Source organism: Lithobates pipiens, unplaced genomic scaffold (genome assembly GCF_037356315.1).
Source record: "Lithobates pipiens isolate NorthernLeopardFrog02 unplaced genomic scaffold, aLitPip1_a1.2 Scaffold_16, whole genome shotgun sequence".
NCBI classification, from domain to species: Eukaryota; Metazoa; Chordata; class Amphibia; order Anura; family Ranidae; genus Lithobates; species Lithobates pipiens.
In genome coordinates this window covers 367605624-367629885 of record NW_027507748.1, presented here as the reverse complement: position 1 = coordinate 367629885, position 24262 = coordinate 367605624, and the positions used below count along the sequence as shown (strand labels likewise).

Genomic DNA, 24262 nt, shown 5'->3' with positions numbered 1-24262 from the left:
TAGAATTGGTTAAAGGAGAAGAAGTATGGGTTGTTTTTTTTTGGTTGTTTTTTTACTACTTGCCTAGGTGGAAGCAGAATCAGTCCGACACTGCATCTGTCCCCCCGACGCCTCTAAGACCGAGAACCGAGCAAACCAACATCGCTAACACTCAGTTCTCAGAGCTCCCTGAGCAGAGAGGCTGAGTTGTCTGTCCAGGCATGTGGGCGGATCCGGGACACCATTGTTGCAATCTTGCCCAAGCCTTGACCGGCTTTGTGATGGCAGCAGACAACGAACTATAGCCCGCTGTCTGCTGAAAACAGGCCACAAGTGTGTAGAACAAACTTTGGCTGTACTTCTCCTTTAGTCCGGGTTCAGACTGGTGTGATACAGGAAACCCTGCAATTCCTGTGCGGGTTCCCACATCGCACCAAAATAGCAGGAGGTTCACACTGACATCTGCCAATGGCTGCGGGTGTCAATGTAAAGTTAAGGATACCCCCAGATCGGTTTGCAGATCACAGAGGAAACTGTCAAATGGTACAGGAATCAGATCCCATGGCTGTGAACACCCATGAGATCCAAATCCAGTGCGGACCAAAAAAAGTGCACTGCACCATTTTGGAACGAATGTGATGCGATTTCAGACATCTTTGCTCTTTCATGACCTTCAGGTGTTAAAGTGGTTGTATAATCAATTTTTTTACTTTTACCTACAGGAAAGCCTATAATAAGGCTTACCTGTAGGTAAAAAAAAAAAATATCTCCTAAACCTGTACGGTTTAGGAGATATTCCCCTCGCTATGCGCCGCTGACTGCAGCGGCGCATGCGCACAAGGGGATTCTCGGCTGAAAGCCCGGCAGGGGCCGGACCCTGCCGGGATGAAATCTCCCGCGCGCATAAGCGGGAGTGACGATATCGCGGCTCCGGCCACTCACAGCCCTGGAGCCGCGATACCAGGAAGAAACGCAGAGGGAGCATGTCAGCTCCCTCGGCGTGGATAGGGCCAGATGTCGGGGGCCTCGTTCTAAGGTATTTCATAATGAGCTAGTACGCGGTGCGAAAAAAAAACAAAACACATTAGCGGGTATACAACCACTTTAACCTGATTGTGTGTCCACTGCTGTGTGGTATGGTTACTAGCATCACTTTTATGTCCTGTCCGGGGGGGGGGGGGGGGGGGTAGCAGAATAAACCACAGAGCTCAGCATGGGACACTATATCTACCACAGCTGGAAGTGTCCAATACCAGAACCTCCAGCTCAATACTAGAGCTAAGATTTAACTCCCCACCACCTGGAAAAGTATTCCTCTTCTTTTATAGGGTGCCTCCGATATTACTTTTGCCAACAAACAGGGTCACTTTAAAGCTAAAATCTAGTCTTCCCTTTAGTCTTGCACTGCATTATCAGTTTCTCACAGTGTGAGTTATTAGCTACAATGGCAGCTCCTACACCTTAGCCGATGGATGGACTGGGCTCGGGGGGCCAACATCACGGGCTCCCTTGACAGGTAAGCATCCTGGAACAACCCTTTAAGCAGTTACAGCAAACAGCTTTTTTTTCCTTGTGCTAAAGGCTTTACATAAATGCTCATCACTGTAAGCACTGTAAATGGTTTGTCTCATCCTGTAGCTGCTCCATCTGCAGGACAGCTTATTTTGAAAAATGGCAGACATTCGCCAGACCACTAGGTGAAAATGAAATAAAGCTTAAGAAAATGAATGCAGCCACCACATCTAAAATGATAAGCTGCATTATATTCAATGTTTGCTTTTGGGTTCAACACTGCTTTAAAGAAAACTGGTCATAAAAATCTTAAAGCTGCCACTGTTGGTTGTGTTTTACTCCTAAAAATTACTGACTATACTAGGAACAAGTACGCACAAATGAGTCATTTCAGTTAGGTACTAAAGCCAAAGCATCCTCATCACAAAATGACAGCTAGCATTTTCAGTCAGGATCAGTTATGCAAGCCTACATATTTCTCTCATAACAGATTAAAAAGGTCAACACCGCTCAGACATTTTTCAACTATCATAACTTTCTGCTGCAGCTGATTCTCAAGACCAGGCAAATTTTGTCATTCCCACTTCCAGTCCTGGGGGGCGTGGCTAGCGCACAGCGGAATGGACGCTTGATCTGAGAGCTCCGCTCCAGCGAAGGGACATATCACCCACCGGGGTGGCGAATCTCGACTTTGCTTACACCAGACCGAAGCTGAGATCTCCCTCACCTTCAGAGGATGACCCGTAAGCGTGCCAACACCGCGCAACCAAAGAAACTCCGCGATTTCTTCACTACTATAGGCCGCGAGGGCCAAGATGATGCCGACGCCGGTACCTCGTCCCCTGCAGGCAGATCTCCACCTGCGACGCCGAGCACGAGATCCGACGAAGGATCGCAGCGACACTCCCCTGCTGCCTCAACTCCTCTCTCATGCAGCCCAGTCAAATCAAGAGCCCGTCTGACGAACGAGACACCAGGAGATAAGGTCAGTGCATGTCAAAGCTCTCTGGACGACACAAGAGAACTAGCTGACACCATTAATTCCTTTCCCACTGCGAGCCAGCCTATCACCGATACTACTTTAAAAGACATGTTGATTTCTCTGCGAGGCTCGCTGCATTCTGATCTCATGGAATGCATGAGAAATTTCAAATCTGAAGTAAATGAATTGGGGAGCAGAGTTGATCACATTGAGAAAAAGATGGGGGAATACGCGACTTCTTATAACACACTGGTAGACTCCCACAACGACCAGGCAGAAGAAGTAGCCTGGCTTAAAACTAAGCTCGCAGACCTTGAAGACCGGTCTCGCAGAAATAATATCAAGCTGCGTGGCGTACCACTTCCAGTCCTGGAAGTGGCTTGGACTAGAATTTAAAACCAGAACAAAGGCAAGTGATATTTACACCATGGGGTCACCTTTTACTGCTTGGCTTTAAAGTGGTTGTAAACCCATGGGGGGAAGCAACCTGCAAGGCAAAGGCATAATGAGCTAGTATGCATAGCATACTAGCTCATTATGAATAACTTAACTGAGAATGAAGCCCCCGAAGCAGTCCTCCGTCTTCATGTCTGCCGCTGCCATGGATCCCCGGAGTGACGTCCGGGTCTCGCTGCTCCGGCGCTGTGATTCCCCAGAGCATCGATGACGTCACTTCTGCGCATGCGCACAGGAGCACCCACACTCGCGGCATATCGTCGCGATCTGCGGCCTGCCCAGTGCGCCTGCAAGCCGCTATCTGCGACGCATGCGGTTTTGCATAGAGCAGCGCAGATCCTCTTCTGCTGCTCCTAGTCCCTCCCTCCTTTGAGTGCCCCTCAGCCAGCAGCTTGTTATAGGTTGTCGCCCAAGCCGAGTCAGAGCTCTGTGTATCCATTCAGTCATGAAACCCCAACCTAGCCCCACCCCCTCTCCACGATTGGCTGACTGACCGTCAGCCGCGGGAGCCAATAGCGCTGCTGATCTGTCTCAGCCTATCAGGAGTAGTGAAGTGGATGGCCGAAGGGATCGTGGACATTGCTGGAGAGAGAAGGAGGTCAGGTATTTAATTGGGGGGTTGTTAAAAGCAGTTTTTTTTTAATCTTCATGCATTGAATGCATTAACCACTTGCCGACCAGCCACCGTCATACTGCGGCAGGTCAGCACGATCCTGCAAACCATTGTAGCTGTACGTCGGCCCATTAAGCAGGTGCCCACTACACACGGGCACGAGAGCCAGAACAGGGATAAGTGTGTGTAAACACACAAATCCCTGTTGTGCGAGGATAGGAGAGACAGATTGTGTGTTCTTACCAGCTAGGAACGATGATCTGTCATCTCCTCTAGTCAGTCCCACCCCCCCGTTAAAACACACACGGGGGAACAGTTAACCCCTCAATCGCCCCCTAGTGTTAACCCTTTCCCTGCCAGTGACATTTACACAGTAATCAGTGCATTTTTACAGCAATAATAGCTGTACAATTGTCAAGGGTCCTAAAAATGTGTCCGATCTGTCCGCCATAATGTTGCAGTCCCCATAAAAATGACTGCCATTACTGGTTAAAAAAAAATAAAAAAAATAAAAAAAATGCCATAAATCTTTCCCCTATTTTGTAGATGCTATAACTTTTGCGCAAACCAATCAATATACGCTTATTGCGATTTTTATTACCAAAAATAGGTAGAATACATATCAGCCTAAACTGAGGGGGAAAAAATCAGCTTAAAAAAAATAATAAAATAAAAAATTTGGGGATATATTATAGCAAAATTGTCACTTTTTTTGTTTATAGCGCAAAAAATACCACCAAAAGAAATCTCCATTTGTGGGGAAAAAATAAGGCCGTCAATTTTGTTTGGGTAGAGCGTAGTACGACCACGCAGTTGTCCATTAAATCGACAGTGCTGTATCGCAAAAAATGGGCTGGTCATTGAGCAGCCAAATCTCCCGGAGCTGAAGTGGTTAAGATAAAAGAAAAACCTTCTGCCTTTACAACTTCTTTAAACTTTGAGTGATCTCATTAGGACTAACGGGGTCATGCATACCTCAATCTAAAAAAAATAAAAAAATAATATAGTACATTGGTAATTAACTGCTATATACATTTTCGCTGGGAAAAAAGCTTCATTTATTATAATGTAAGAAAGGGCAGCCTTTATTCACTGGACAACTGCTGGGGCCTCATTCGTGCCAAAGCAACAGGTTCGGTTTAACCTAGCCCTCCTCAGTACCATATACCTACCTTACTTTTACTCCTCTAGCCAGGAGTGACAAAGTCCTGTCTAAACTAAAAGTCACAGCTCAAACAAAGCTACTGAATCTCCATGTGGCAAAGCCGATTGGCCTAGCACTGCCAGATGCAGCAAGTAACATGCTCCTCTATACAGAGACGTACTGGAATTACTACTGTAGTGGAGAAGTACTGCTGTAATGCACTGCAGGCAATACCTTTTAGGTCTTTTTATTGTATAGTCACACTTGACAACCTGAGCTTTCACTTCTTGTTCAAAAGTAACGAAGGATTTGATCATTCAACTACTAAAGAGCTGGCACTACTAATATTGTATGGGAAGTTTATTTACAATATATGAAGTACTGGTATATATGCAGGTCAGCCACAGTTCATATGTACACAGGTCAAGCTTGTGGGAGCAGCTGACATTCACGAGTTTATTTTTAGCTAGGTAGATTTATGCCCTGGTTACAGCTGAAGAGAACAAAAAAGGTTCTGTAATAACTGAGTATGTACCTCAACATATTCTGTCCACTGCCAAAAGTGTATGTGAACTGACCAAATGAATGCACAATATTTGAACACACTTCATCAGAATATTGGGTACAGAATACAAAAGAACTAAACACACACACACACAAAAAAAAAAATAAAATAAAATAAAAAAGAAAGAAAGATGATGCACTAAAAGGTTAAAGGTTTAGGTCCATACCTAAAACAGCATCAATGTTAGATGACAGAGATTATAATGCAAAATAAAACTTGGGGAACATGTCAGCACAGAAAACTGACTTGTTTTAGACTACATATATATGCTCTGGGGCTGTAATCCTTATTCTTCCTTTATTAGAGTGATACTAAAGTGAAGGGCCACCTCCTTAGGATGCATCAGCTTAGGATACAGAGATGGTAACACAATGTCCTCATTGATGTGAAAACGCCAAGACTACCTTCGGCAGGAAAGACTGTTGCTGACACAGCACCACCTTATCTTTGTGGATAACCAGATAGGGCGACTTGCAGGACAAGGCCGCCAGTTCCGAAACCCTCCTGACCGATGTAATGGCCACTAGAAAGACCACTTTCTGGGAAAGAGTCAACAGGGGAATCTCTGATATTTTCAAATGGCGGTTTCTGGAGCGCCGTTAATACCAGGTCAGGATCCCACAGGGTAACGGTGGATGCACCAGAGGGACTACATGTCGCACACCTTGAGCAAAAGTACTCACTATAGTACTCAATAGCCACCAGCGCGCTTACACGTCTGCCCACGGATCTCTTGCCCTGGACACGAATTTCGGCACCTTCCGATTAAAACGGGAGGCCAGAAGATCTACGTCTGGTGTGCCCCACCACAGGCACAGTAGCCTGAACACCTCCGGATGCAACGCCCATTCTCCTGGGTCCAGCATCTGACGACTGTCAGTTCTCCACACCCGGGATGTAAATGGCGCTCTGCCCACCAAAATATGTGAGCTACCTCCCGTGTGACGGCCAAGCTTCTTGTTCCTCCTTGGTGACTGACATACCACAGCAGTAGCGTTGTCTGACTGGATCCTGATCGGATGCCCTTGCAGTCTCATTGACCATGTGGAGTGGCACAGCCTGAGCGCTCTCAGCTCGAGCAGATTGATCGGCAACTTGGCTTCCTCTGTCAACTGAACTCCCATCACTCCACCCTAGCCGAATAGGCTGGCGTCCGTTGCGATCACCGTCTATTTCACAGGTAGGAAAGACTTTCCAGACTGAAGCACCGGGGACCTCAGCCACCAGATCAGGGAACCCCTAACTGGCTCCCCTGGATCTGTCCCAATTTGTCAAGATCTCCTTGTGCAGGACTCTGGTGTGGAACTGGGCATATGGTACTTTCCTTCGAAGGAGGCCACCATGAGTCCCAGGACTCGCACACAGAAGCGCAGTGATGACCACTTGCGGTTCATCAGCAGTTTTACCGTGGCTCTGAGAGTCTGCAGCTTGTCTGAAGGGAGAAACACTTTCGCTTCCCTGGAGTCCAGCAGCAAGCCAAGGTATGCCAAACACTGAGTCGGTACCATCACTGACTTTTTTAGGTTCAACAGCCACCCAAATTCTTGTAGGGTCTGCATGGTGATAGCCACATCCTCTTCTAACTCTGAGGCAGAAGAAATTCTCAGGAGGAGATAGTCTAGGTAACCCACAATCGCGATCCCAGGTTGCCGTAGCAACACCAACACAGGAGCCAATACCTTGGTAAAGACTCGGGGGGGCTGACACCAAACCAAAAGGGAGAGCCACAAACTGGTAGTGGGCTTCCCCGACTGCAATCGCATAAATGTTTGATGCCGGAGGCATATTGGTATGTGCAGGTACGCATCCTGGATGTCTAAGGATGCCAGGGAGTGATTGAGTGCAGAGACTACTGAGCCGATTCCATTCTGAACCTCTGCACCTTCAAAGTGATTGAGGGCTTTTCGATCCGAGATTGGACGTACCCCTTTCCTTCTTGGGAACTACAAACAGGTTTGAGTAGAACCCCTGGAAACCTTCCAATTCCGGAACATGTACAATCACCCTGCGATTCAGCAGGTCCCTACTGCCCCCAAGAGGGCCTCCCAGCAAGCAGCGAGAACAGGTATGCTGGAGGGGAAGAATCTGTTTTGCGGCGAAGAGGAAATTTATCTTGTAGCCATAGGAAATCAGATTGCAGACCCATTGGTCAGACAGTCGAGAGGACCACCGGGCTGCAATCTCCCGAAGGCGACCCCCCCCACCCGAGTCATGGGTGGGGGCAAACATTCATGCGGTAGCACTTGTTTGCAGGCTTGCGGTTCCAGTTTTGCCCACTCAATGTCTGTGACACAAGTGCGGATGCTCGTACTGGTCGCATGGTTGACCCCACAACCGTAAACAAGGAAACGAGCCACTGCCTCGGCCTTCCTGTCTGTGGGATCCTTAAATGCAGGAGTCCAATCCACTGGGGCCGCTTTTTAGGACCTTGCGCCCACGCACCGCCTCCATCTTGGCAACGAACAAATTGAGGACCGCCGACAAGGCGACCAAGGGCACTGCGTATTCCAGAGGCAAACCGGTTGCAATTGCCTGGACTTCGGGGGAAGAAACACCAGTTTCTGAAGACATGCTGATTGATGCAATTTGTGATGACACCTCCACTGTGCTTGAATCTTCTCCACCCAACATACCTTGCCTAACACATTCAACACTCCTCTTGAATTGGCTACTACTGAAGAGTAGAGCTGCACAATTAATTGTTAAATTGTGATCTCGATTCAACTTCTCTATCTCCTTTGCAGATTCTTTCATATAACAAGTGGAGAGACGCATCTGCTCACTCAGCTGTCAAAAGAAAACATCCAGGCAGTCTGCCAAGTTTTTAAAATAAAACATTTTAACCAACTTCCTTCTTAGAGAAGAGGGAAACTTATGTGTAAAGAAGAAAAAAAAACAGTAAGTTTTTAAACATGTAAATCAAAGAAGTTTAAAGTGGTTGTAAACCCTTACAAACCACTTTGACCTACAGGTAAGCCTAGATTAAGGCTTACCTGTAGGTCCAAGAAATATCTCCTAAACCGATACGGTTTAGGAGATATTTACCTGAAGACAGCCACCGCTGTCTACGGTGAATGTGCCGTAGACAGTGGCGCGCAGGCGCACTGGTAAGCCGCAGATCGCGGCGATATGCCGCGAGTGTCGGCTCCCGTGTGCATGCACAGCGCCGGAGCAGCGAGACCCACCAAGAAGATGGACGCTCGGAACTACAGGGGACAGCGGTGACTTTGCTGGCTCCTGTATCAGGTAAGTGACACATAATGATGCATAGTAGTCCATTATGCTTTTACCTTTGCAGGGAATCAAAGAGGAAGTAAACCCATCAGGGTTTACTTCCTCTTTAACCACTTAAAGTCTAAATCTTTTTCTGACCCTTGTTTAAGGTAAAATCAATATTTTTTGTTAGAAAATTACTTGTAACACCCAAACATTATTTAACAGAGACCCTAGGGAATAAAATGTCAATTGCTGCAATATTTTATGTCACACTGCGTTTGCCCAGCAGTCTTTCAAACGCAATGTTTTGGGGAAAAATACACTTCAATGAATGACTCCCTTTTATATTGTAAAGCACTGCTTAAACTGTTGGCGCTATACAAATCCTGTATAATATTGTACGCATTCATGTAATTTTTTCTCTAAATCTAACCTCATACGGTTGCGGCGTTAGGAGTGTTGTTCCAATGTTTTGCACCCATGCCAGTGTTAAATGGTTTGTCTCAACCCTCTAACTCCCAATTTGTCAGGGAGGTCTATTAAAGCAAGCTGAAAAATAACAGACTAAGGCCCCTTTGACACAGGCATGCCTTGTGTCCCCCTTTTTTTTATCCATTAGTTCAGGGCTCGACAAAACCCGGGCGCCAGGTCGCATTGGCGACTAGAAATAGCGACCTCGCGCCTGGGGCAGCACAGCTGGGGGTATCCTGTCTCTGTGGACCCCCCCAGCGTGAACGCGTCGGGCCGTTCCGCCGACGGCCGAAAATTTAGGCCGCGGCTTTGAGGCCTTCTGCGGTCCTATGATTCCTTATGGAATCTGGCGCCCTCTTGTGGTCACCGTTGGTATGACAAACCAGCAATGTTAATGAAGATTCCTCTGCCTGTTTTATATTACCTGCCTCTTCTTCCCTTTATTTAGAACCCCCTAAACATTATATATATTTTTTATTCTAACACCCTAGAGAATAAAATGGTGGTTGTTGCAATACTGTCTGTCACACCGTATTTGTGCAGCGGACTTACAAGCGCACTTTTGTTGGGAAAAATAATTTAGTTAATAAAAAAATAAGACAACAGTAAAGTTAGCCCAATTATTTTTTATATTGTGAAAGATAATGTTACGCCGAGTAAATTGATACCCAACATGTCACGCTTCAAAATTGCACCCGCTCATGGAATGGCGACAAACTTTTACCCTTTAAAATCTCCATAGGCGATGTTTAAAAAAATTCTACAGGTTGCACGTTTTGAGTTACAGAGGAGGTCTGGGGATAGAATTATTGCTCTCACTCTACCGATCACGGCGCTACCTCCTATGTGTGGTTCGAACACCGATTTTATATGCGGGCAGGACAGGGCGCGTTTAAAAATTATTATTTTTTCTGCTTATTTTAACTTTTTTTTTTTCCACTGTTCTTTTAAAAAAAATGTTGTGTCACTTTTATTCTTATTACAAGGAATGTAAAAATCCCTTGTAATAGAAAAAGCATGACAGGTCCTCTTAAATATGAGATCTGGGGTCAGAGAGACCTCGGATCTCATATTTACACTAAAATGCAATTGAAAAAAATAAAATGTCCCTCTAAGAGCTATGGGCAATGACTTTGAGACGGGGGGGGGGGGGGGCGGCGACGGCGCTGCTATCTTCCCCTCACTCGTCTCCATGTCAGGCCAGGGACAGGTCCGGATCGCCGTCACGGACCTGGCTCCTAACTTTTTAAGCTGGCTCCTAGATTCCAAGCAAATTTGTCAACCCCTGCATTAGTTGATGGATGAAAAACAGACTGCAATGCATTGCAATGGGCAAATTGACGCAAACAGATGATCAAACGTTTATATCCTTACTGACTGGATCAGCAGATGAAAATAATGGAAAAAAGCCTGAGAGAGAAAACAAACAGACACCACATCTAAAAATTGGTAAGTTGCAATTTAAGGTTTCCGTTTTTGGGTTTAATATCGCTTTTCGATCAAAACAATAATCAGCTAACTAATCGATTATGAAAATAATGGTTAGTTGCAGTCCTTTTAACCTCTATCCAATACAATGTTTAAAGTGTTAGTTCACCTTTACAGAAAAAATTAAAGTCAACACCATATACCCTTCCCCAGTATACGTACCTCCAGGGATGCTCATACTGTCAGTTTCAACACAGCCAGTCCAGCCTTACATTTTTTTTCTCTGTGCAGCACTTCTGGGACAGACCAGGTAGATTCTGATTGGTCTGTCCAGGAACTGGCACATAGAGAAGAGTGTGGATTTCAAATCACTGGAATTGCTGCATGAACCCTGACAACTCAGAATGCCCGGAGGCAAGTACAGCGAGGAACACAGAGGGTGGGGAGGGTGTATGGTGCCCGTTAATCTTTTCACTTAATCTGGAAAGGTGAACTAAAGTGGTTGTGTAAAGGTTTATTAGCTACATGCATTCTATGCATGAAGGTAAAAAAAAACCTTCTCTGAGCAGCATCCTCCCCAGTCCCCCAATACTTACCTGAGACCCATTTCGGTACAGCCATGGCTCCGTAGGAACTCTGCCTCCTCATTGGCTCAGACATTGGCTCCCGCTGCTGTCAATCACATCCACTGAGCCAATCAGGGGAGAGGAGCAGGGCCAAGACGCAACTGTGTGTTAATGGACACGCACAGCCGCAGCATGCCTTCTTAATTGCACCCATAGCAAGCTGCTTGCTCTGGGGGAACTCAGTAGGAGCGCTGGCAAGGGACCCAAGAGGAGGAGATCAGGGCTGCTCTGTGCGAAACCACTACGCAAGGCAGGTATGACACGGTTTTAAAAAAAACAAGATAAACGTTACTATCACTTTCACAAGGAATACATTTACTTAAACTGCCTGAAATTCTATAATCATGCCTATTGAACTTAGTTTTTTGGTCATAACTGCTTAGAAGCCCATGACTACATCAAGCATCTCTAGGGAGGGGAGAGGAGGGTCCCTTCTCTCCAATCATCTCTCTAAACTCTCCTCTCTGAACTCTGCAGAGTAACTTCAGCACTCTGTTTTTTTTGTGAACGCTCAGATAAGCTAAATTCTGGACACTGAAAGGCTGTAAAAACACTGCAGATAAACAGGTACAACTTATGTAGGAGCATTTTTTTTCATCACATCACCCGACAATAGGTAGATATAAAGGTTTTGATAAGTACAAGAGGCTAACCGCACTTTAATCCTCAAAGAAACGCAAGCTTTATTGATTCAAATCCAGAGAATACAAATATCACAGAACAAAAATATATTTTTGGTTATGATAAAATGCATTATTGCATGAAACACATTAACCACTGTGCTGTTATCCTGTATTTTGGGTCTGTGATGTTTGTATTATCTGGATTGTAATCAATAAAACATACATTTCTCCGAAATAGGGCTGCAACTAACGATTATTTTCATAATCGATTAATCAATTAATAACCTTAAAAAAAAAAAAAAAAGTGGGTCAAATTGACGTTCATTTTCAACCAGAGTGACGGGAAAATTTAGAAATAGAAAACTTCTTAGTCAAAGGAATTTTCAGACAATGTATGTGGTTTTCGTTCAGATATTACATTCATTTTAAAAACAAGTTAAAATTTCAAACAAAATTCTTTCATTCAGCGAACGTACAAAGATTTTTTTGTCTGAATATTCTCATCCGAAAATTGATCTGTGTGGCCATCATAAGGCTCGGTACACACCTATGCAGTTTGCTTTTGATCCGTTTCTGCAGAAAACACAAATTGCTGCAAAAACGCATTACATGCTTTTCTGCAGCTTCTCCATTGAAGTATATTGAACCAATAAAGCATCATTTTGTGTTAAAAGTCCCTGACCCTTTCAGATGTGAACGTGTCCCATAGGAAATCATGTAAATGAACTGTAGTGCATTTCTGCAAAAAGCACCAAAAAGCACATGTGAACCAGATCTAACACGTCTAGTACATAATGGGGTTAAAAAAAAAAGAAACTTAGCCCTTTATAGTAGAAAAAGCAGATAATCACTACTATAAGGGGTTCATTTTTTTTACTGTAGAACAGTGAAAGTAATATTTACAGTAGCGATTTGCTCTATGTACTATAAAGGGCTCATTTTAGTTATCTTTAACCCATTATGTTACTGGCCGATTAATCGATGAAAATAGTAATCGATTAATTTCATAATCAATTAGTTGTCGATCGATTAGTTGTTTCAGCCCTACTCCGAAAATTGGAGTGCAGTAAACCTCTTGTACTTATCTAGATTGCTCAGGTCATGGACTGGTCCAGCACTTATTCATCCAGAACAGGGGTCTATTAGGTATGTGTCACCTAGAGTGGTATTTGCCAGTTCATTTCTAATGTATGCAAAAGTTTACATCAACTTTAAAGTGGAACTTCGGCCAAAAAAAAAAAAGCACAATCCTTTATTTCCCTAGTTTTGACAGGCACTATGTATCCCATGATGCTCATGCACTCTGCAGTATAGGTGAGCATCATGAAAAATGTAGTTCCAAAACATCTGGTGTGCCAAGGCTCACCATCACTGGCCTAGGTGATCCCAGTGAACATTCTCCCTGCAACGTTCTGGGATACATCACAGGTCCCAGCAGGCTGCGAGACCATTTACAGGGTGTAGCACAGCTCACGTTTGTGCAGTGTGAAGGAGTCACTGCTGGCTTCTCGGTTAACATGCTAGTGCTGCAATCCCTGGACAGGTGTATTTTTTTACAATTTGTGTAGCTGCTGACCATACATTTTTGGAAATTTGGCTGAAGAACCACTTCAAGTTGTATTGTGTATGACCAGCTTAAAGCGTTTCCAAAGGCAGAAGTTTTTTTTTTTTTTTTTTTATCTTAACCACTTACAGACCGGACCATTTTGCTGGTCAAAGACCAGACCACTTTTTGCGATTCGGCACTGCGTCGCTTTAACTGACAATTGCGCGGTCGTGCGACGTGGCTCCCAAACAAAATTGACGTCCTTTTTTTCCCACAAATAGAGCTTTCTTTTGGTGGTATTTGATCACCCCTGCGTTTTTTTTTACACTATAAACAAAAATAGAGCGACAATTTTGAAAAAAAAAAACGCATTATTTTTTACTTTTTGTTATAATATCCCCCAAAAATATATAAAAAACATTTTTTTCCCTCAGTTTAGGCCGATACGTATTCTACATATTTTTGGTAAAAAAAAAAAAAAATATCGCAATAAGCGATTATTGATTGGTTGGCGCAAAAGTTATAGCGTTTACAAAATAGGGATAGTTTTATAGCATTTTTATTAATCATTTTTTATTATTTTATTTTTTTTACTAGTAATGGCGGCGATCAGCGATTTTTATTGTGACTGCGACATTGTGGGGGACCCATCAGACATTTTTGGGACCATTGTCATTTATACAGTAATCACTGCTATATAAATGCAGTGATTCCTGTGTAAATGACACTGGCAGTGAAGGGGTTAACCAGTGGGTGGCAGTGTAGGGGTTAAGTGTTCCTAGGGGTGTGTTACTAACTGTGGGGGGGTTGGGCTTTCATTTAGTGAACACTTATCTCTGCTCCAATCACATGGAGCAGAGATCAGCGTCACTAGTTGCTAGGCAGAATGGAGAAATGCTGTTTACTCGGCATTTCCTCCATTCAGCCGTCCCGTGAGACGATCGCGGGTATTCCCGCGGCGATCGAGTCCGCGGGTCCCGCGACCAGACTCACGGGGGTCCCGACCAGCGCGGGAGCGCGCCGGCGCACTCCCGATGGCAGGGCGGCATTGAAGATTGGACGTACCTGTACGCCAATATGCCTGCCCGTGCCATTCTGTTGAGGTACATCGTCGTGCGCTGGTCGGGAACCGGTTAATACATTCTACGCATTAAGATAAAAAAAATCCTCAGTGTGCAGCAGCCCCCTCTTGATCCAGCAATGCACGAGAGGCTCGGCTGTCTGGGTCTCTCCCTCACGATTGGCTGAGTCACAGCAGCAGGAGCCACTGGCTCCTGCTACTGTCAAAGTCAGTAAGCCAGTGAGGAGTGAGGGCTGAGCCACAGCTCTGTGTCTGAATGGAAACAGAGCAGTGGCTCACCTGATTGCTGTGGGGGGCAGGGAGGGAGGGACCTGAGAAGTGGAGGCCCTGGGCTGCTCTGTGTAAAAATCACTGCACAGAGCATAACATTAGTATAACATTATTAAAAAAAAAAACAGACTTTAAAGTAGAGTTTCACCCAGAAATTGAACTTTCGCTTATCCGGTTCCTTCCCCCCTCCGGTGCCACATTTGGCACCTTTCGTGGGGGAGCAGATACTGGTCTAATCCAGGTATTTGCTCCAACTTCCAGCGAAAGATCGACGCAGTGTCCGCAGCGATCTACACTGTGTCTGGCCCCCTCCTCCGTGCGCCCTCCCCTGCTGTTTTCTGGGAGACACAGGTTCCAGAAGAAAGCAGGAACCAGTCAGAACGCACAGCGCGACTTGCACATGCGCAGTAGGGAAACGGGCTGTGAAGCTGCAAGGCTTCACTCCCCTTACTGAAGATGACGGCGCCGAGGGACAGGTTGGCTTTGCATAAGGACATCACAGGCGCCCAATACAAGTGTCTTTATGTTAAAACTCAGCAGCTGCAGTATTTGTAGCTGCTGACTTAATTTTTCGCAGACGGAATTACGCCTTAATATCACTCTGAGCTTGGGTTCACACTTGTGCGATGCACACACTGCATGTGATTCACACAGAAGTCACAGCACATTCCTGTGCACATCACATGTGAGGTCTATGTGGTGTGATTTCAGCCACTTTGTATCAACACTCAAGAAATGGCTGCACTCCAAGATCCATCAAAATTCTTAATTTAATAAAGAACATCCCAAGTGTTACAGACCGTACAAATGGTAGACGTGTTTCACACACCAAGACCCCTTTCACACTGGGGCCTTTCAAAGTGCCTGTAAAGAGCTTGAAAGAAGCCTCATCTGCAATCCCAATGTGAAAGTCCAAGTGCTTTAACCACTTTCAGACCGGACCATTTTGCTGGTAAATGACCAGAGGTCTTTTTACACTTTGGCACTGCGCTGCTTTAACTGGTAATTGCGCGGTCATGCAATGTTGTACCCAAACAAAATTTGCGTCCTTTTCTTCCCACAAATAGAGCTTTCTTTTGATGGTATTTGATTGCCTCTGCGATTTTTATTTTTTGCGATATAAACGTAAAAAGACCGCAAATTTTGAAAAAAAATGATATTTTCTACTTTTTGTTATTAGAAAAATCCAATAAACTCAATTTTAGTCATACATTTAGGCCAAAATGTATTCAGCCACATGTCTTTGGTAAAAAAAAAGTCAATAATTGTATATTTATTGGTTTGCGCAAAAGTTGTCACATCTACAAACTAAGGTACGTTTTCTGGAATTTACGCAGCTTTTAGTTTACGACTGCCTATCTCATTTCTTGAGGTGCTAAAATGGCAGGGCAGTACAAAACCCCCCCAAATGACCCCATTTTGGAAAGTAGACCCCCTAAGGAAATTGATAAGAGGCATGTTGAGCCCATTGAATATTTTATTTTTTTGCCTCAAGCGATTGAATAACGACAAAAAAAAAATTTTTTTTTTTTTTTACACAAAGTTGTCACTAAATGATATATTGCTCACACATGCTATGGGCGTATGTGAAATGACACCCCAAAATAAATTCTGCTGCTTCTCCTGAGTATGGGGATACCACATATGTGGGACTTTTTGGGAGCCTAGCCGCGTACGGGGCCCCGAAAACCAAGCACCGCCTTCAGGCTTTCTAAGGGCGTAAATTTTTGAGTTCACTTCTCACTACCTATTACAGTTTTGAAGGCCATAAAATGCCAAGATGGCACAAAACCCCCACAAATGACCCCATTTTAGAAAGTAGACACCCCAAGCTATTTGCTGAGAGGCATGTTGAGTCCATGGAATATTTTATATTTTGCCACAAGTTGCGGGAAAATTACAAACTTTTTTTTTTTTTTTTTTTTTTTAACAAAGTTGTCACTAAATGATATATTGCTCATGCATGCCATGGGCATATGTGAAATGACACCCCAAAATAAATTCTGCTGCTTCTCCTGAGTACGGGGATACCACATATGTGGGACTTTTTGGGAGCCTAGCCGCGTACGGGGCCCCGAAAACCAAGCACCGCCTTCAGGCTTTCTAAGGGCGTAAATTTTTGAGTTCACTTCTCACTACCTATTACAGTTTTGAAGGCCATAAAATGCCAAGATGGCACAAAACCCCCCCAAATGACCCCATTTTAGAAAGTAGACACCCCAAGCTATTTGCTGAGAGGCATGTTGAGTCCATGGAATATTTTATATTTTGCCACAAGTTGCGGGAAAATTACAAACTTTTTTTTTTTTTTTTTTTCACAAAGTTGTCACTAAATGATATATTGCTCACGCATGCCATGGGCATATGTGAAATGACACCCCAAAATAAATTCTGCTGCTTCTCCTGAGTACGGGGATACCACATATGTGGGACTTTTTGGGAGCCTAGCCGCGTACGGGGCCCCGAAAACCAAGCACCGCCTTCAGGCTTTCTAAGGGCGTTACAGTTTTGAAGGCCATAAAATGCCAAGATGGCACAAACCCCCCCCAAATGACCCCATTTTGGAAAGTAGACACCCCTAAATTTAGGGGTACACTAGTGAGACTAGGTAATAAATGGCGGGTGCCCTGAAACTATAAAAAAATAACTAACCAACCAGCGTCACCTGTAACAGTTATATGGTGATCACTGGTGAAAGGGTTAACTAGGGGGCAATTAGGGGGCTTTATGCGGTAGTATATGGGGGTCCCTGGCGCTATAAAAAGCTGCAGCGAACCTAAATACCTACCTGCCTAACTAGCATCACCTGTGACACTAATACAGCGATCAGAAAAACGATCGCTTATTAGGCTGGGTTCACACTGGAGCGATGCGGGAACGCCACGAATGCGCGGCGGGTTCCCGCATCGCATGCCTCCCGGCGGCAGTTCACACTGCCCTATGCGAACTGCTGGGAGTGTCCGTGAAATGTTAATGACACCCCCAGATCAGTTCGCATATCGCAGTGCGATCTGCAAACTCGGATCGCATGGTGTGAACACCCATGCGATCCGATTCTGCTGCGGGCCAAAAAAAGGGTCCCGTGCGAATTTGCGGCGGGTGCGGCGAATGGCTGAACTCGAATCGCACAGAGATCGGATGTGATTTGCACTGCGGTGCGAATCACATCTGTTCTCATAAACCGCTGCAATGTGAACCCAGCCTTAGTGACACTGGCGACGGGGGGTGATCACGGGGTTAAACCTTTATTGGGGGGGTTAGGGGGGTACCTTAGAACTAAAGGGGGCTAACCCTAACTGCCATAACAGTTATTAGTCACAAATGACACCCGCCGGGTGATCAGGGGGTTAAACCTTTATTAGGTAATAAATGGCGGGTGCCCTGAAACTATAAAAAAATAACTAACCAACCAGCGTCACCTGTAACAGTTATATGGTGATCACTGGTGAAAGGGTTAACTAGGGGGCAATCAGGGGGCTTTATGCGGTAGTATATGGGGGTCCCTGGCGCTATAAAAAGCTGCGGCGAACCTAAATACCTACCTGCCTAACTAGCGTCACCTGTGACACTAATACGGCGATCAGAAAAATGATCGCTTATTAGGCTGGGTTCACACTGGAGCGATGCGGAAACGCCGCGAATCCGCGGCGGGTTCCCGCATCGCATGCCTCCCGGCGGCAGTTCACACTGCCCTATGCGAACTGCTGGGAGTGTCAGTGAAATGTTACCGACACCCCCAGATCAGTTCGCATATCGCAGTGCGATCTGCAAACTCGGATCGCATGGTGTGAACACCCATGCGATCCGATTCTGCTGCGGGCCAAAAAAAGGGTCCCGTGCGAATTTGCGGCGGGTGTGGCGAATGGCTGAACTCGAATCGCACAGAGATCGGATGTGATTTGCACTGCAGTGCGAATCACATTCGTTCTCATAAACCGCTGCAATGTGAACCCAGCCTTAGTGACACTGGCGACGGGGGGTGATCACGGGGTTAAACCTTTATTGGGGGGGTTAGGGGGGTACATTAGAACTAAAGGGGGCTAACTCTAACTGCCCTAACAGTTATTACAGTCACAAATGACACCAATGCAAAAAAAATAAAAATTACATTGGTGTCACTGTGACTGGGGGGCAGGGGTAATTGGGGGGGTGATCGGGGGGTAAAGGGGGGGTGTGAGTGTGCCTGGCATGTTCTACTGTGTGTGTAGAGTGTTGGTGCAACTCACCGATCCGCTCTCCTCCGTGTCGGAACGAAAAATACCGACACGGAGGAGAGAATACATCACTTCCTCTCCTGTGTTTACATTACAGGAGAGGAAGTGATGTCACCGGGGATTTCTATTCGTCGGGAGCGATCGCGAGGGGGTGGCCATGAATGAATGGCCGCCCCCTCGTCCCGGATCGCTCCCAGACGAAAACCGATCGGGCCCCCGACCCGCGGGAGGCAAGGGACGTACATGTATGTCCTTATGCCTGCCCGTGCCATTCTGCCGACGTACATCGGCGTGCGGCGGTCGGCAACTGGTTAAGAGCCCTTTCACAATGTCAGCGCCCGGAAAACACTTGTAAAGCGCCGCTTAAATTAGCAGCGCTTTACAAGCGTTTTTCGAACGCTATTGGGGAGCTTTTAACCCCATGCTAGTGGCCAAATAAAGGGTTAAAAGTGCCTGAAAGGCGCTGCTGCCAAAAGCGTTTTTTCAGGCGCTTTCCATTGATTTTAATGGGAGGGGGCGCTTTAGGAGCGCTGCATTCACCGCTCCAAAAGCGCTGCAAAGTAGCTACTTGCAGGACTTTTTTTTTTACCCCCTGCCAGCGCAGCGCCTCAGTGTGAAAGCACTCAGGCTTTTACATTGGGATTGCAGTTGCGGCTTCTTTCAAGCGCTTCTTTTAAACACCAAAGCGCCTGAAAAACGCCCCAGTGTGAAAGGAGTCTAAGTGGTGCGCTTATTCATTACAAAGATACGTCAGCATTATTCTCCTTATATAAACCTATTCAATATAGCAACAGGTGATACAGATCATTTAATTGCAGACTTCTTTCAGGCCACATGTGATTCACATAAATGAAAGGAAAATAAAATACATTTTGTATGCCAAAAATCGCATCCGCACCAAAATAGTGCAGGGCCCCCCCTCACGTGATGCGATTCTAGCAACTGCATTTTGCAATCTGTTTCAGGGTGTCATCAAGGTAACACTGACACCCACAGCAGATGCCATTCGATTGCAACGCTGTGCAGGAAATGCACAGGATTCGCTGCGTTTGCCACATCACATGAGTGTGAACCAGGGCTAAATGTGAATGTAAATTGCAATGTGATTGTGCAATCACCTCTAGATCTAATTCCATGGTTTATGTGATTGAATACAAGCTGAATGGTTTTGGTAAAATTAAAAGATTGTAATGTGTATAGCAACTTCATGGCTATCCGGTTTTGAGCAACCATGTTGAAAAAACGGGCCTAATACAAACGGGAGCTAGTAGCCTTTGTATGCTTATCTAGTGCAGTGAGTGCCAGCTCCTATGCCCAGGTGTGGCTCACTCACCGTCTGCAGGCTGCTGGAAGTTGACATAGGCATATCCGAGCGATCTCCGTGTGATCATGTCCCTGCACACTCGTATAGACAGGACGGGTCCTGCAGGGCTGAACTTCTCATAGAGCATGGCCTCTGTGACATCTGGGTGCAGGTCCCCCACATACAGGGACGCCATAGGGTAGCTGCTGGTAGCGGTATGCATCTCCCAATCCACAACTCAGCCAACAAGGAGAACGACTCGGTCTCCACAGGAGAAATACCAGGCTTCTTAAGGCGAGAGGCAACAGGTGTGCGAGAGCGGGGTACTGGGAGGGCTGCAGAGCGCGGCCTAGGCAGGGACAGCACAGCGTGGACGATGGAGGAGAGCAGCGTGTGTGTGGAGCGGAGTGTGCTTTCACTGGTGTTTGGTGAAGGGACCGGGGGGTTATTACTTGCTTTAGGCTCTATGGAACGAGCGTCGTGCGGTTACCCCTTCGTCTTTATAGTAGGTTTTTTACGCCCCGGTCACCCGCGGGAAAGCACGTTCTGGCCAGCACCCCGCTGCGCAGGGAGGACAAGAGAGACCGGAGAAAGCTGGATGGGCTGCTTTTATATCCAGGTCTCATGAAAGCCGGTGTGCTGACAATTCACAGCGCCCTCTGCTGCTCGCCAGGGGCATAGCGAAATGGATTTCAGTCTTCCCTCCTACGTACCCCCCCCATCGCCTGCATAGCTGCAGCTTTCAGATGTTGCCATTACCATGTATTCTTTTATGTGGATCACATTGTTCCAATGTTGTGCTGCTCTAATGGCGTGAAGTAGTATTAAAGTAGTTGTCAACTCTTTTGTGTGACTTCTACCTATAGGTAAGCCTACAAAAAGGCAAAAAATAAAAAACGCAGAGGTGATCAAATACCACCAAAAGAAAGCTCTATTTGTGGGAACAAAATTATAAAACTTTGGTTTTGGTACAGTGTAGCATGACCGCGCAATTGTCATTTAAAAGTGAAAGTACTGTAAATTAGCCTGGGCAGGAATCTGCGAAAGTGCCCTGTATTGAAGTGGTTAAATAGCCACTGATTATTGTAATGTCATTGGCAGAAAAGGGGTTAACGTTAGGGGCAATCAAGGGGTTAAGTATGTTTCCTGTGTATTCTAACTGTGGGGGGGGGATGGGACTGACTAGGGAAGGAGACTGATCGATGTTCCTATATACTAGGAACAAACTATCTGTTTTCTCTCCCCTGACAGGACGTGGATGTGTGTTTACACACACACATCCCTCTTCCTGCTCTGTCATGAGCAATTACACCAGCGGACATTGAGGCCACCAGGCACGCACACAGGCTCCTCAGTGACATGGTGGCCATGCGCGCCCCCTTATCCCCTTAAAGCGCCCACCAAACAGCTATGGCAATTCACGCAGGGGAGCCATTCTGCTGCTGTCAATCGATGGCGGGTGGTCTGGAAGTGGTTAAAGCATGAATAACAGCATATTGCTTATGCTGCGTAAATTTGGCCCCCCTGTATCACCTGAAATACCTGGTTGATCCTGCCTGGTTCTGGCCTCCTCCCTGTAAACTGACCACAGTTAATCATGGCCGCTGATCCCTGACACAGTGGTCAGTTTACGTGCCTCCGTCATCCACAAATCTCCTGTGTCCCCCTCCCTCCTCCCTGCTTGTCAGCTAGTCTGTGTGTAAGTTGCCCCTCCCCTTGTAGCACCGCTCCAAGCAGTGCAAACATTACTGTACACAAACAATGCCAGCCCCACTGCTAATATAATATGTAGTATATACCCTATGCCTTTTTGTAAAATTCTTCTTCTAAATACCTAATTCTTTCTCCCCAATCAGCGGTCACGTGACCGCCCAGCAGACATCAGAGGGAGATCCCGAACCCTCCCTCCAGTACATACAGCGGAGGGAGGAAGCGATGGGCAGTTATATGACTGCTGATCAGGGAGAAGGAATAAGGCATTTAGAAGAAGAATTTTACAAGAAGGCATACACTATACTACAGGTTATACTAGCAGTGGGGCTGGCAGTGCTTGTTTGCACTGCCTTAACAACCCCTGTAATGGAAGACATTTCATACCCCTACAAACATTTCTGACGCCCTTTCACAGGGAACCCACAAAGCCTACACACTCCTGGTTGAGTGTGTGGTGACTGCTTCTTTATAAGCCTATTGGCTAGCTGGAATGACCCATCCAGCGATGATCCTGGATGATATCTCCATCCCGCTGGTTCTGCTAGAGAGAATGACAAATATGTCCTAAAACTCTGATCAAAGCTGTAGCTTGAGAGCATGCTCAAAGTATCCCAATATCCATGGCATGGAACCAGTTATGCTTGGTGATCCTGCATATGGGAGGAACAAACTTTTTGGTCCCATAGGATGCCAAAGCCACCCTAGATTGCAACTCAGTATGGATATAAACCAGTGCCATCTTAAAGCGGAGGTCCACCCTAAAGTGGACCTCCGCTCATCGGAACCCTCCCCCCCTCCGGCGCCACAATTGTCACCTTTCAGGGGGGAGGGGGGGTGCAGATACCTGTACAGTACAGGTATCTGCACCCACTTCCGGGATAGCTCTCTGCGGAAAGGGGCGTAGATTACGCCCCTTTCCGCAAGTGCCCGCCCCTTTCCGCAAGTGCCCCGCTGCCTGCTGGGAAACACACAGATCCCAGAGGCAGCGGGGACCATCCTTATTGCGCAGCGCGATTCGCGCATGCGCAGTAGGGAACCGGGAAATTAAGCCGAAAGGCTCCATTTCCTGATTCCCATACCCAAGATGGCGGCGGCAGCACCCGACAAGACGATCTAGAGATCGGCTTCGGGTGCCGACATCGCAGGCGCGCTGGACAGGTAAGTGTCACTATTTTAAAAGTCAGCAGCTGCAGTATTTGTAGCTGCTGGCTTTTAAAAAAAAAAAAACGCGGAGTCCCGGCGGACTTCCGCTTTAACAACATCATGGGCCCCTGGGCAAACTAATGCACTGGGGCCCCTACAAGCCTTTCCCAATTTTCTCACCTACTCTCAAGAATTAAAGTATAATTCCTCACTGTGCACAACATCGCAGCCTCACCATGCCCCCACTTCAGCCTCACTGTGCCCAAAATTTCAGCCTCACCCTGCCCAACACCGCAGGCTCACCGTGCCCAACATTGCAGCATCACCGTGCCCAACATTGCAGCCTCACTGTGCCAACATTGCAGCCTCACCATGCCCCCATTGCAGCCTTACCGTGCTCCCATTGCAGCCTCATTGTGCCCAACATTGCACCCTCACCTTGCCCCCATTGCAGCCTCACGTGCCAACATTGCAGCCTCACTGTGCCCCTTGCAGCTTCCCTGTGCCCCCATTGCAGCCTCACTGTGCCCCCATTGCAGCCTCACTGTGCCCCCATTGCAGCCTCACCGTGCCCAACATTGCAGCCTCACCGTGCCCAACATTGCAGCCTCACCGTGCCCCCATTGCAGCCTCACCGTGCCCCCATTGCAAACTCACTGTGCCCAACATTGCAGCCTCACCGTGCCCCCATTGCAGCCTCACTGTGCCAACATTGCAGACTCGATGTGCCCCTTGCAGCCTCACTGTGCTCCCATTGCAGCCTCACTGTGCCAACATTGCAGCCTCACTGTGCCCCTTGCAGCCTCACTGTGCCCCCATTGCAGCCTTACTGTGTGTCAGGGCTGGCTTAGCCCTTCCTCCTCTGGGCTGGCCGCTCAGCTGTCGGCTAATTGCCAGCTCTCTTCTCTCTCTTCAGTTACCAGCTGTTCCCGATGATGCTCGTCTGGCCTGCCTATATATAAGTCTCCAGCTCATTTCTCTTTTCCCTTCACGTTTGGTCACATCACTGGAATCATCTCGTGCTGTTGTTTCAAGACTGGCTTGCACTTGCTCTCCGTGGATCCCTGAGTTCTGGACTGGCTGACTACCCGATCTGGCTTATGAACTTTGGACTGGCTGACTACCCGATCTGGCTTATGAACTTGGACTGGCTGACTACCCGATCTGGCTACTGGACTCTGGCTTGCTTGACTACGCTTTTTTCCTATTTATCTTTTTATTTTTATTAATAAATAAGTGTGATTAGACTGTATTTCTGTCTCTGTCTGTTTCATGGTTCGTGACAGTACGTGAAGGCCATGAATTCAGAAGATACAGTCAATCCACTTGTTGGTAATATTTTTTCCAGATTGGATGAGCAAGATCCCCGCATGGATC

General features: G+C 46.5%; 1 protein-coding gene across 3 annotated transcripts in view; it reads right to left on the bottom strand.

Moving 5' to 3' along the window:
* PABPC4 (poly(A) binding protein cytoplasmic 4) overlaps window positions 1-20617 on the bottom strand; it is a 35023-nt gene extending 14406 nt beyond the window's left edge. For 2 of the 3 annotated variants that reach the window (XM_077482091.1, XM_077482093.1), the window contains exon 1: window positions 20060-20616. In XM_077482091.1, coding sequence (XP_077338217.1) covers window positions 20060-20252 — 193 coding nt within the window. In that variant the 5' untranslated portion in view covers window positions 20253-20616. Of the gene's footprint in view, window positions 1-20059 lie in introns of all 3 variants that reach the window. The other variant, XM_077482094.1, reaches the window with a different exon arrangement.
* Window positions 20618-24262: the final 3645 nt, after the last annotated feature.